Source organism: Paroedura picta, chromosome 7, assembly GCF_049243985.1.
Source record: "Paroedura picta isolate Pp20150507F chromosome 7, Ppicta_v3.0, whole genome shotgun sequence".
Taxonomy (NCBI): domain Eukaryota; kingdom Metazoa; phylum Chordata; class Lepidosauria; order Squamata; family Gekkonidae; genus Paroedura; species Paroedura picta.
Window position 1 is genome coordinate 26,255,101 of NC_135375.1, and position 12,237 is coordinate 26,267,337.

At 45.9% G+C, this 12,237-nt stretch overlaps 1 protein-coding gene and 1 long non-coding RNA gene across 3 annotated transcripts; one reads left to right on the forward strand and one right to left on the reverse strand.

The window, feature by feature from the left end:
• The first annotated feature begins 164 nt into the window (after positions 1-164).
• On the forward strand, positions 165-7,486 carry GPX8 (glutathione peroxidase 8 (putative)). 2 transcript variants are annotated; one of them, XM_077347122.1, is made up of 4 exons: positions 165-430; positions 1,151-1,412; positions 3,950-4,006; positions 7,176-7,486. In XM_077347122.1, exons 1-4 carry the CDS (start codon positions 215-217, stop codon positions 7,343-7,345), a joined length of 705 nt encoding a protein of 234 aa, XP_077203237.1. In that variant the 5' UTR covers positions 165-214; the 3' UTR covers positions 7,346-7,486. The 2 variants fall into 2 exon arrangements, with proteins under 2 accessions (XP_077203237.1, XP_077203238.1); XM_077347123.1 differs by lacking the exon at positions 7,176-7,486 and having other exon boundaries at positions 167-430; positions 3,950-5,050.
• LOC143842242 (uncharacterized) lies at positions 3,940-12,010 on the reverse strand. The gene is made up of 3 exons (XR_013233033.1): positions 11,853-12,010; positions 10,865-10,936; positions 3,940-4,089 (listed from the first exon to the last, which is right to left on the reverse strand). It is a non-coding gene; the product is annotated as an uncharacterized LOC143842242 (long non-coding RNA).
• Positions 12,011-12,237: the final 227 nt, after the last annotated feature.

The following is a 12,237-nucleotide window of genomic DNA, read 5'->3' on the forward strand; positions in this document are numbered from 1 at the left end:
TAATATATTTAATCTCTTGTTTTCATTTGTCTGTTCTTTCTCCTTTTAAAATAAAAAGTATCTACTAAGAGTCCTCTAGAGAACACTGAGCAAACCATGGGCCTGGAGGGGAGGGGAAAAACCAGAATTTTTTTTTTTAAATCTGGGTTGCTGTGAGTTTCGAGTTTCAGCTCCTCCTCACATTCCAGGCCTGCTTCCCCTAAAAATCTCCAAAATGGAGCTGCCTCTACCTCACACGGCAACGTACTCTTTCAAAAGCTCCGTGATAAAACCTCGGATTTTAATCGTTTTCCTCTCGATGGTTTTGTTCACAACCATGCTGGGGCTGCTGCAGCTGAAATTCTTGAAAGGCAAAGTCAAAGATTTTTACTCTTTCGAAGTGAAGGATCTGAAGGGGAGAACCATTTCCTTGGAGAAGTACCGAGGCAAAGTAAGTAGCATCTGTTGTTTCTGAAATCCTTTAGGCCGCGGTTCCCGTTATAGCATGCTAATGTCCTATCTATTGTGGGGCAGGGAGAGAGAGTTGTACAATAGTTCTACTATGCACATGGGCAATTTGCCTTTGGGGGGTGTTGGAAGGGGATGGAGACTCACAAGTTTTATGCCATAATCTTTGCTAAACTGAAAGTTTTTTGACAAAACAGCCACTCAACAGCAGGATGTCTGTGAGTGTTCAAAGCTGGGGATAACCAGGGGTTATTAGTGAGGCTGCCAGAAGCATCTCACTGTTAGATGACCTTTGGCTTGGTCCAACGGCCAAGTCCATAGTCATTCTTTATGCTAATTATTCTTCGATTTATTGACAGATGCAAGAGAAGGTTGTGTGATCTAATAGATCTCTGTTGTGAAATGTGCCTGCTTAATGCACTGGATTTTTTGACTATTTGCCACAAACCACATTTGTGCAATGGCAGACGCCAGAAATTGGAGATGGTTACTATGATCCAGCCAACATTAAACAATTTTAAGTCATATTTAATTCACTGAGGAAGACATGGCTATATGCCGAAACTGAACAGATATTTAGGGGGAGGGGGTTCCATTCAAACCACTGAGATGAACAGCATTGGGGGGGGTTCTTATGCTGCTATCAAAATGAGCCGCAACTAACCCGTTCTTTCCACTGACTCTCTCTTCCATCTCTCTGAAGGCCTCTCTAGTTGTAAACGTGGCTAGCCACTGCCAGCATACAGACAAAAATTACATCATGCTGCAGGAACTGCACAGAGAATTTGGGTCCCTTCACTTCACGGTGCTGGCCTTCCCGTGCAATCAATTTGGGGAGTCAGAGCCTGGCACAAACCAAGAGATCAGTGCATTTGCCAAAACAAATTATGGAGTAACTTTCCCCATTTTCAGCAAAATAAAGATTCTGGGAACGGAAGGATTGCCAGCATTTAAATTTGTAATAGGTAAGCATGTTCCGTTCTCTTATTCTTATCTCTTATCCACTGAAGTAAGCAAGCTTAGAATTCTGTAATTCTGCTTTGAATTGCATGGTAAATTTTCCACTCAACTTTCACTTAAATAAATTTCTAACCTTTAAGAATGCAAAAATATGATAAAATGCAGGGCCTACTGAAATCCCAGAAACTAAATGAGATTCTGTGTTGAAGGTGGCGCTATAAAGTCCTATTTCCTCCTCTAAGACCAACATAAAAGATGGGGGTAAAGGTAAAGGTATCCCCTGTGCAAGCACCGGGTCATGTCTGACCCTTGGGGTGACGCCCTCTAGTGTTTTCATGGCAGACTCAATACGGGGTGGTTTGCCAGTGCCTTCCCCAGTCATCACCGTTTACCCCCCAGCAAGCTGGGTACTCATTTTACCAACCTCGGAAGGATGGAAGGCTGAGTCAACCTTGAGCCGGCTGCTGGGATTGAACTCCCAGCCTCATGGGCAGAGCTTTCAGACTGCATGTCTGCTGCCTTACCACTCTGCGCCACAAGAGGCTCTAAAGATGGGGGTACATTTAAATTGTTTAATAATCGTAAGCAGGAATGAAGAAGAGTAAATAGTAATGCACATCTTATGAACATTTGTACAAATTTCTCAATTTCTGCCTGCTGCAGAATTCATCCCTTTGGTTCATAACTTGAGTTATCTGGGTGAACAATTTTAATTTTCCCTTCTTTTATACTAGCTAACACATAAGCCATCAAAGCAGGAATCAAGAAGGTCTTCAGGTACTTTTGGGTATTCCGTGGAATTTACTTGGGATCTTCTGAATGTGAGCATTCATCTTTCAAAAGACACTATCAAATGTATTATATGTGCAGAGATAAGTTTGACATTAAAATGAAAACTATAACAAGTAGAATCCCCCGGAGTTCCTGTGCCCATAAATGAACAGGAGGATAATGTAGTTCTATTCTCAGAGTTGTTAAGTCGCATGGTTTTTTCAAAAACTGATTCAGGTTTGACCAGAGTCCTCTTTAGTTAGTCAAAAAGTGAAGAATTGTGTGTGGTGTTGAGTCATATTATAGCTACTGACCCCAGTTTTGAACATCTGTGCAGATAAAAGGACATCTGCAGGATAATCTATGTAGGTTTGAGTGTATGCACCTGGGCTGTGAAAAGCAAAGTCAGAATAACTTCTGCAACACCTCGTTCACCTGTAATCACATAGGGCTCCCTGTAATCACATGCTTGGGCTTGCAGGTGTCTAGGGATGGGACTAGAGCAGTGGTAGTCAACCTTGGGGTCAGGACCCCATTTTGGGTCGCCTGGCCCCTCCCCTGGGGTCACCAGCTTGCCCCCCTTCCCTGGGGCCATGTCGAAGAAAACGTTGAGAACCACTGGACTAGAGGAAACAATCCTACTTACCTTCATGCATGTTGCATACCTGTTTTGAACACCTGAACCGGCTTCAGAATAATTTTTAACTCAGGAACAGAAAAACATTCTCCGCTTCAGCTTGTTTTTACCGTTTGCTGTCTTGTGGCCTATATATGTATTTTAGTGCTAGTTTTTAATGTCATGCTTATTTTAATTGTTAGCTCACATCCCAGAGTGTAACATGACTGGCAGATGTCTTTAAGGGAGGGGAAAAGGGTGTCTAGGGAAGGGAGAGGAAGCAGGCCAGGGCTAGGGATGCAAGACAAGAAAACAGAGTTGTCTGCAGCAAGGAAAAGAAGAGGGGGGGGAGCTTGATAAGGCGAGCTAAATTTGAGTCCAAGAGGACCTTCGAGACTACCTTCGAGAGTCAGCTTGGTGTAGTGGTTTAGGAGCACAGACTTCTAACCTGGCGAGCCGAGTTTGATTCCCCGCTCCTCCACATGCAGCCTGCTGGGTGACCTTGGTCTCGCCACAGCACTGATGAAGCTGTTCTGATCAAGCAGTAATATCAGGGCTCTCTCAGCCTCACCCACCTCACAGGGTGTCTGTTGTGGGGAGAGTACAGGAAGGCGATTGTAAGCCGCTTTGAGACTCCTTCAGGTAGAGAAAAGCGGCATATAAGAACCAACTTCTTCATCATCATATAGCTGCCCTTCTTCAGGTATGGCTGAAGGGAGCTTTGACTCTTGAAAGCTTACCCCCAAAATCTTGTGTCGCTAAGGTGCTACTGGCCTCAAATCAAGTTCTTCCATTGCAGACCAGCATGGCTACCTTCTGGAAAGTATCTTCTTAGAAAGAAACTTTGGGAAATGAGGAAACAGTTGGGCAGCTTCAGAGACAACTGAAATTCAGCTTTATTTGAAATTACCTTTATTTGTAGGCATCTGGGTTCATGTTAATTCATCTAAAGGCACTCCAGAAACAAATGGGATTAGGGAGTGAATTTCTGTTGATTTCAGTGGAACGTGGACAAATGTAGTGACCTAAAATTCTGCTGTCTTGCTTGTACAGATTTTATTGAATTTTGATATTTTGTACACCCAAGAAATACATTTTATGGTGCATCATGTAAATTACTTTTAAATAAAGTAGTGTTTTCTGTCATTCTTTCAGAGTCCTCCAAGAGAGAGCCCAGGTGGAATTTCTGGAAGTATCTCATCAGCCCTGAAGGTAAAGTTGTGAAATTCTGGAGACCTGAAGAGCCCATACAAAACATCAAGCCAGATATAGCCGCTATGATTAGGCACATCATTCTGAAAAAGAGAGAAGACCTGTGAAGGGCCAGCATGCTGCCTGGTGATTTCTCTATCCCTCTGTCTCTACATGGCTCAGTTCCTTGCTGGTAAATAATGGTAAAAATCTAGAGTATCTGGAACTTTTCTGGCAAAGAAGTTTCAATGCCACCTTGGACTGATTACTCTTCTTTTTAGGACCAGCTGCAATTAGTTCTGCTGTGCAAGAACTGAGCCCAGGACATGGCACTAGCACATTTGAAAAAGATAATAGCTCTACTAGGAACAGAACAGTAATCATTCCTGGTGCTTCCTCAAGTCAGTAGCTGTGATCTGCAAAATAAATTCCAGACGCCTACATTAGAAGAAATGCTTTCAGACTTGTAGAGATCTGGCCTGTTTTTAATGAAAATTACCTGGGCAGCAAGTTTACTGTGCTATTTGAGATCCATGCCCCTGAGTTCCATTTGCTATGCTTTCTCAGTGGAATTGCTCCAAGCTTTGTGGTTTTTACCATAGAGACTGGAGCTGTTACTGTTATGTCATTATCAGGTGCTCACTCTCCCCACCAAAAAATTCCTTGTGATTGCAAGCACAGGGATGGCAATCCTAGCTCTGCTCAAGCACCCATTGTGTTCTGAGTGGGGAGAAAGAATGAAAAGTGCTTTGCCCACATCTTGGCTCACAAAACAAGGAAGCAGTTGAGGTGCATCAGGAAGGGCCCCTTGGTGCAAAGACAATGCAGAGGACCAGATGTTGGGTTCCATATTGAGTCCTGAGGCTGCCAGCTGCCTAACCTAAAGCCATCAGAAGTATTTTCCAGCTGATTTCTCTGTTTAAAATTTTCAACTCCTCAAGATACCAGCTTGACATCAACAGCAGGAAATGGGTGCAGGGTGAAAAACAACACCTTAAAATGTAAATATTGTTATTCAGATGCTTTATTTTAAAATGGAGAAGGCAAATCCAAGTCTGTTATGTGTCTATTTTTCATATCTACCATAGGTTCCCATTGAATAGTACATTCCAAGACCCCCATCACCCAATGCATAAAATAGTAATTCTCCATTTTATTTCATGTAAAAGAAGAATAATTCTTTTTTATACCCGGATTTTCCTTACCCAAAGGAGTCTCAAAGCAGCTTATAATCACCTTCCCTTCCCCTCCCCACAACAGAAACTTAATGAGGCAGGTGAGATTGCTCTGAAAGAACTGTGACTGGTCCCAGATTACAAGCAGGCTTCATGTGAAAGAGGAGTGGGGAGTCAAACCCAGTCCATCGCTGCTAACCACTACACCAAGCTGAAGTGGGCTGGGGGCTCACAATCCACACTGTTGTGTGCACAATACAAAAGATCCCCTTTTTTCTGTACCTCAGTTACCTGAAATGCTCGATTCTCCACAGGCAAAGTGTGTCCATTAGGCAGCTTCATTTCCGAATGGCCCTGTGGAAATAAATTTAATGGAGCTTTTGGTTTCTTAGGTATTCCTCTGCAGACATATTGCCTAATGCATGGGGCAATGAGGTTGGGATACGGTTTGTCTGACCAGGATGACCCAGGCTGGTCTGATCTCATCAGCTCTTGAAAGCTAAGCGAGGTTGGCTTCGGCATTTGGATGGGCAACCACCAAGGAGGTGTTGGGCTGTTATGCAGAGGCAGGTAATGGCAAACTACCTCTGAATGTCTCTTGCCATGAAAACCCTACAGCGGCAGGGGTGACCAAACAGTGGCTTTCCAGATGTCCATGGATTACAATTCCATGAGCTCCTGCCAGCAGAGGCTCATGGGAATTATAGACCACGGTCATCTGGAGAACCGTAGTTTAATCCTGCCTCAACTGCAACTTGATAGCATGTTCCAACCCCAAAGTTTGTCCCTATTCTGCACTCTCCAAGTTTGAATTCCAAAAACACACTTGAAGAAACCATCTGTTAAGGGTGTTCCAACATAGTGTTGGGCCTCTCTTATGCAGAAGGCCAACTGAATGCACATTTTTACCAGGATCAGTCTTTAAACTTGGCACATCGACTGATTTAAACAGCTTAAGGTATCATTGGCAGAAGTGCCTTTCATACAGCCCAAGATGGGGCACAAAACAGACTTTAAAACTACAGATGAGAATACTGAGTCAACCCGCATTATAATGACGTGAAATATGTAGGTCAACTTCAGTGTTATAAAATTGGGTTCTGCTAGTGTAAGAGCAATCTGGAAGGAGCAGAAGTTGCAGAAGAGTCAACCTCTTCAGCGTCTGAATCCAGAGTGGATCTCATGTGTTCGCCATTACTACAAATCAACATTTTCGATATTACAGAACTGGAGAAGCAGAGATGCCACTCTTCTGAAATCATGGTTTACGACCACATTGGCAACAGGCAGAGCCAGTCTAGGTGGCCTTCTTCCACTAGCGTTATGTCTGACCTTCATACCAGAGAATCTCAACAAGCCCAAAGGGTACCTGCAGCTGCCCATTCCTGGGCCAGCTAGCAATATGACCATGAGATTCCCATAGCCTGAAGTTACTATTGTTTCTTTCTGAGATGGTAGTGGTTAAAAGCAGCAGATTCTAATCTGGTTTGATTGCTCACTCCTCCACAGGCAGCCAGCTAGGTGATCTTAGGCCAGCCACTGGACTGTTCTCACAAAGTAATTCTCCTAGAACTTTCTCAGCTCTCCTGCCTCACAGGGTGTCTGTTGTGGGGAGACGAAGGGAAAGGTGCTTGTAAGCCACTTTGGGCCGCCTCTGGGTAGTGAAAAGAGGGGTATAAAAAAACACTTCCTCTTCCCCCTCACTCTCTGCAATCAATTAACTTGAGCAGACAAATTATTTTCGAGAAGCCAGACCCAGCACATAGACAAAACTGAGATGCTTGAACTAGGTGTAAAATGGCTGTGTCTGAACAGAAATGAAACAACTACCTTGTACACACTCGCACCAAGATTGAAAACTTAGATATTAGTATGTATTATTATTATTATTTCTTAGACTTACATACCACCCTCCTAAATTGGGCTCAATGACTGCCCAGTCTGTCTGCACAGCCACTGAACCTACTTGGCGCCATAGTTTATATTATTAAATGCTTCCAAATACTCTATTGTAGATAAAGAACAAATGACCAGCACTGAAGACATCGTTGGGTTGACCCAAGGAGGGCTGCTGTTATTCTCTCCCACCGTGACAAGTCCAGTGCATTTCGCCAACCATGATGCCAAATCATGTGATAATGTGGAAGTGTATTTAGTTGCTGGAATATGGATAACAGCTAACTAACAGTACACTGCCAAACCATCCCACAAGACAACACAGATGGTCCTTTGAAGCTCTATTCACCCCAAAAAAGTGCATAAGAAGGGGGAGGGGGAAATCCACAGGAACCGAAGTTTTGTTTGAACATAAATAGACAGTCTGAGAAGCTAGAGTATTTTTTCTCTTGATTTCATTTTTCCCCCTGCATGAAACATTGTTTTCCAGTGCGTTTAAATTACATCTCAGTCAAATAACTGCAAGTAAGAGCTATATGATCAGGTGTATAACAAAAAGAAAGGACAGGGTGGCCCAGGCTATCTCAATTGCACCAGGTCTTGGAAGCAAGGCAGGGTTGACTCTGGTTAGTATTTGAATGGGAGACCACCAAAGTCCAGGGTTTCTTCACAGAGGAAGATAGTGGCAAACCACTTCAGAAAGTCTCCTGCCTTGAAAACCCTATAGGGTTGCCATAGGTCAGCTGTAACTTGACAGTTCTTTCCATACCACCATGAAGAGTTAACTTAGCAAATGGGAATTCCATTACAATCCCAGAAGTGTAATGTTGTCTGTTCTCTGCCATGGCTTTATTATAACACACAGCACTGTTCCAACTTGCATTCACATCCGTGACAAAAAAGGTTGTCTAAAAACCAAATTTGGGAAAGACAGAAGCAAAGCGGAGGAAGCCAAACTTAAACCCTTTCTTTTTGCTATTGCTTTCATCACCTATCCCCAAAGAAGAATCTTGTGAAGGTCAGAAGCCTGCAACACAATAGCAGGGGACAAAGAAACAGCCTGGTAAGAGGCCTCCTCAAATAACCCCAGAAAGTGTTTGACTGTCTCATTATATACAAGGCTCCAAGATGGTCTGAAGGGTGATTAAAATATGTGCCATAGGCTGGCAGCCAAGTGTCAGCTGGTGTCCTTCCAATGTGCAGCCAGCTAACAATACACTGCCATCCCACCACACACAAACACACAAAGGCACAGCTTCACGGCCTTCTTGTTCAGACACTTGCACAGCACTGAAGGCATCGTTGGGTTGATCCAAGGAGGGCCGCTGTTTTTCTCTCCTGCAGCAAGTAACAGTGCAGTAGCGACTGCTGTTGTCTAAGCCAAGCAGCCAGCTAATTCTACACTGCCTACCAGACACAGGCAGTGAAAGGACAAAATCCAAGCCATTCATTGGAACTTTGAAAAGTAAATGTTTTCTTGAGAGCCGGTTTGGTGTAGTGGTTAGGAGTGTGGACTTCTAATCTGGTGAACCGGGTTCGATTCTGCACTCCCCCACATGCAGCCAACTGGGTGGCCTTGGGCTCACCATAGCACTGATAAAGCTGTTCTGACTGAGCAGTGATATCAGGGCTCTCTCAGCCTCACCCACCCCACAGGGTGTCTGTTGTGGGGAGAGAAAAGGGAAGGCGACTGTAAGCCGCTTTGAGACTCCTTCGGGAAGAGAAAAGCAGCATATAAGAACCAGCTCTTCTTCTTCTTGATTAAATGATGGGAGGGGACAGACAAACATTTATTGGAGAATAAGCTTCCAGGAGCCAAAGCCAACTTTGTCAGACACAAGCAGGGTCCAACTTAACAAAAAACATGCACCGCAGTACATGTGTAAGCCTTTAAAGTAACACAAGAGCCCACTAGCACTTTACAGACAACATAATTTTTGGTCTATGAGCATTCAAGAATCAAAGTTCCCTTCATCAGGTCATCCTTTGTCAGATAAAGCGACACAAGGTTCTTCTTGCTTTGGCGGTGACCGATCCGTATGGACTATTTGCTAGGCTGCTGGGCCAGTACTGTTCACAAGGGGGCGATCTTCCATTACTTTTGGGGCCCTGTGGAATGCAACACTGTGCAGTGCAGCTAGCGACTGTTCTGTCCAAACAGCCAGCTAGTTCTGTACTGCCAAAGTGACGCATTTCTGGGATCGCTTTCAACACTCGTTCCCTCTCCCTTGGCAGGGTAGGCAGACGTCCACCGGGGCACTTTTCAGAAGCGAGCCTTCCCAACAGTGTCGTTCAGCAGTCATCAATAAACCAACCTGCTGGCACTCAGTGTCTCTATCTTCCATTAGCCTGCTTGGTTGAATGCTGGCCCAGAGTCTTTGGGAAAGAAATCTGGAGAGCACTGGGAGGGGAAAGTGATTTGGGCAGTGAAAGCACCTGATGGTCAAATGTACCTTGTGCATGACCGGACACATGGTCACGAATGATGCCATGCATCCGCTCATTGAAATTTCTGCCTCTGCGCATCGATTGAACGTATTGGCCCATGCGCAGCTAGCTGCTCAGCCTGCCACAAAATATTCTATTTGGAAATGTGTTTTTATTCACTCAAAGATGTTGCCTCTCTATATTTGCACCCAGGATTGTTCACAACATGCCTTTTGGATAGCCGCCAGGCCCCGTCACTCTGTGATGCAAAGGGTAAAGCCAGTCTGACTCCAAATTCATAGTCGGTCATGACTATGAATTGCATTTGTCAGGACAAAATAACAAAGAAAACAACTTCCGAGCTGGTTGTGCCATGATAATTGCTTGGACTGTAATGATACAGGGCTGTATCCTGTTATATTCTCTGGATAATGGCAGAAATGTATCCTACTGGATACAGTTTTTGGGAGATGGGCTGTGTCTCTGTCACTGAGCATCTGCTTGGCATGCAGAAGATCCAAAGTTCAGTCCTTGGCATATCCAGTTAGAGGATCTGGGAGTAGATTATGTGAAACTCCGAAAAGCCGCTACTGGTATGACTAGACAGTAGTGATAAGGATGGACCAAAGGTTTGATTCAGTCTAAGGCAGCTTTGTGTGTGTTCATGAGAGGTGGACAGTCCCTTGAGCAGAAGGAAGGCTCTGCCACAAATGGATTCACAACCATATGACCCACTTTTGAGCGTTCAAAGACTTTCACAGTAGAGATGCAGGGGGTTGTGGGAGAGGCTGTCTTGGTTTTGTGCCTTTAATGCATGGTTAATGTGGAAATCAGCAAATGAAATTTGGGTTTTCTATAGAAATAAACTAGCAGGCTCGACTCTTGCAGATCAAGCATCAGTTAAAAGCACAGATAACGGGACAGCTGGCAGACAGGTGACTGCTTCACACACCTTAGCTCAGCCTTCTGCACAAACCTGGTTTAGCCCACTGTTAATAGCACCAGGTTGCAGGCCTGAAGTGCAATCCTAAACAGAGTTACACCATTCAAAGCCCTCAGTGGATTTGGAAGAGTGGAACTCATTTTAGGATTGTGCTGTTGATCACATCACCTACAACAGGGGTAGTCAGCCTGTGGTCCTCCAGATGTTCATGGACTACAATTCCCATGAGCCCCTGCCAGCATTTGCTGGCAGGGGCTCATGGGAATTGTAGTCCATGGACATCTGGAGGACCACAGGCTGACTACCCCTGACCTACAAGAGAGGTGAAAGCCACCGTGGAACACACTGTTCTTTTTTCTTGCTCACTGGGCTCTTTGCAAGCGCCAAGTTTTGGCAGAAAAAGGGGATGCAATCTCGTGGAAACTCATGAACACTCACCTTGGCTAGCACTTGGGAACCTTGGTTTCTGATCTGTCTGAGGTCCGTCCCAAGAGCCTTCATTATTTTCCCCTGCAAACAAAGGATGGAGAAAGTTGTTGTTTACTTTTTAGGCCTTGGATCTCAGCAACATAAAAACACATCAGTGGATTTCCTTCACAACTTGCTGTGATGAATCAGATTTTTAAATTGATCCTAATCTAGAGGTTGCCAATCCTGTTCCATCTAACCAAATCATAGAATCAAAGGGTTGGAAGGGACCTCCAGGGTCATCTAGTCCAACCCCCGCCAAACGCAGGAACTTACAGCTACCTGCCACCCACAGTGACCATCATCTGTACTTATCCAGATGATAAGTACAGGTGTATATCTGTGAAATAGACTCTGATTCTATTGTGCTACTTCAGACCAACACGGCTACCCATTTGAATCTATCTGTGAAATAGTTTCCCCCCCTTTAAACTGCAACCTACAAGTAGGAATCCCCAAAATAGAATGATTTTGCATCAGATCTTACACCTTCTACTTAAGCTGAACCCCTTTTTTTTAATACCCTGCAGTTACTAGAGTCTCACTGAGGTTTCCTTCTGAATAAACACGTTTAGGGTCACCCGGTAACTTGAAGGGAGAGAGAGAGAAGTAATTCCTTTTAGGTGCCAGGATAGCAGGCATGAAAGTCAGCGCGTGCCTCTTAAATGACAGGAGGGCCTCGCTCCTGAAGAAACCGACCCATTCGCACCCCGCCCCAAACTGATCGGCCCGGAGGGTCTCGTCCCTCCCTCTCCCCCTCGCTTCCTGGGAGCCCCCGGCGGACAGACGAGCCCAGTTCGCTCCCGGCAGCAGCGCCTCCAGCGCAGGGAGCGGCGGCCGGGGCTAGCTCCGATGCAATGCAGCGGCGGCTGACCGCATTGCCTGGGAAGGAGCCCAGCTGACTTTCTCCACCGGCGGCCAACTTGGGCTGAGCCCGAAGGCTCCCGCATTTACCCACAGCGCCTCTTCGTCCGTCTGCACCCGGCGCCCGGCAGCTCTTGGCAGCTTCCACTCCATGGCCAGGCGCCTCTCCTCCTCCCCGGTCTCGCCCTCCCTGGAGGGCCCGGAGCGGCTCCCCTCCTTGCGCTACCGAAGGCGCCTCTTCTGCAGCCCGTCCCTGCCCCGTTTAAAGAGACAGCGCCAGCGGCAAGAGGCGCGGGAATCCCGGCTCCGGGCCTCCCATTGGCTGGCCGGCCGTGTGACGCGAGGAGGTTCCCTTCCTGGGACGGCGGGGCGGGGCCTTCTGGAGCTCCCGGGCAAAGCCGCGCTTTGGCGGCCAGGCGAGGCGGGCCGAGCGGGCGCTAACAGCGCCAAAGAGCGCCAGGGCGGGCGCAGGAGCGGGG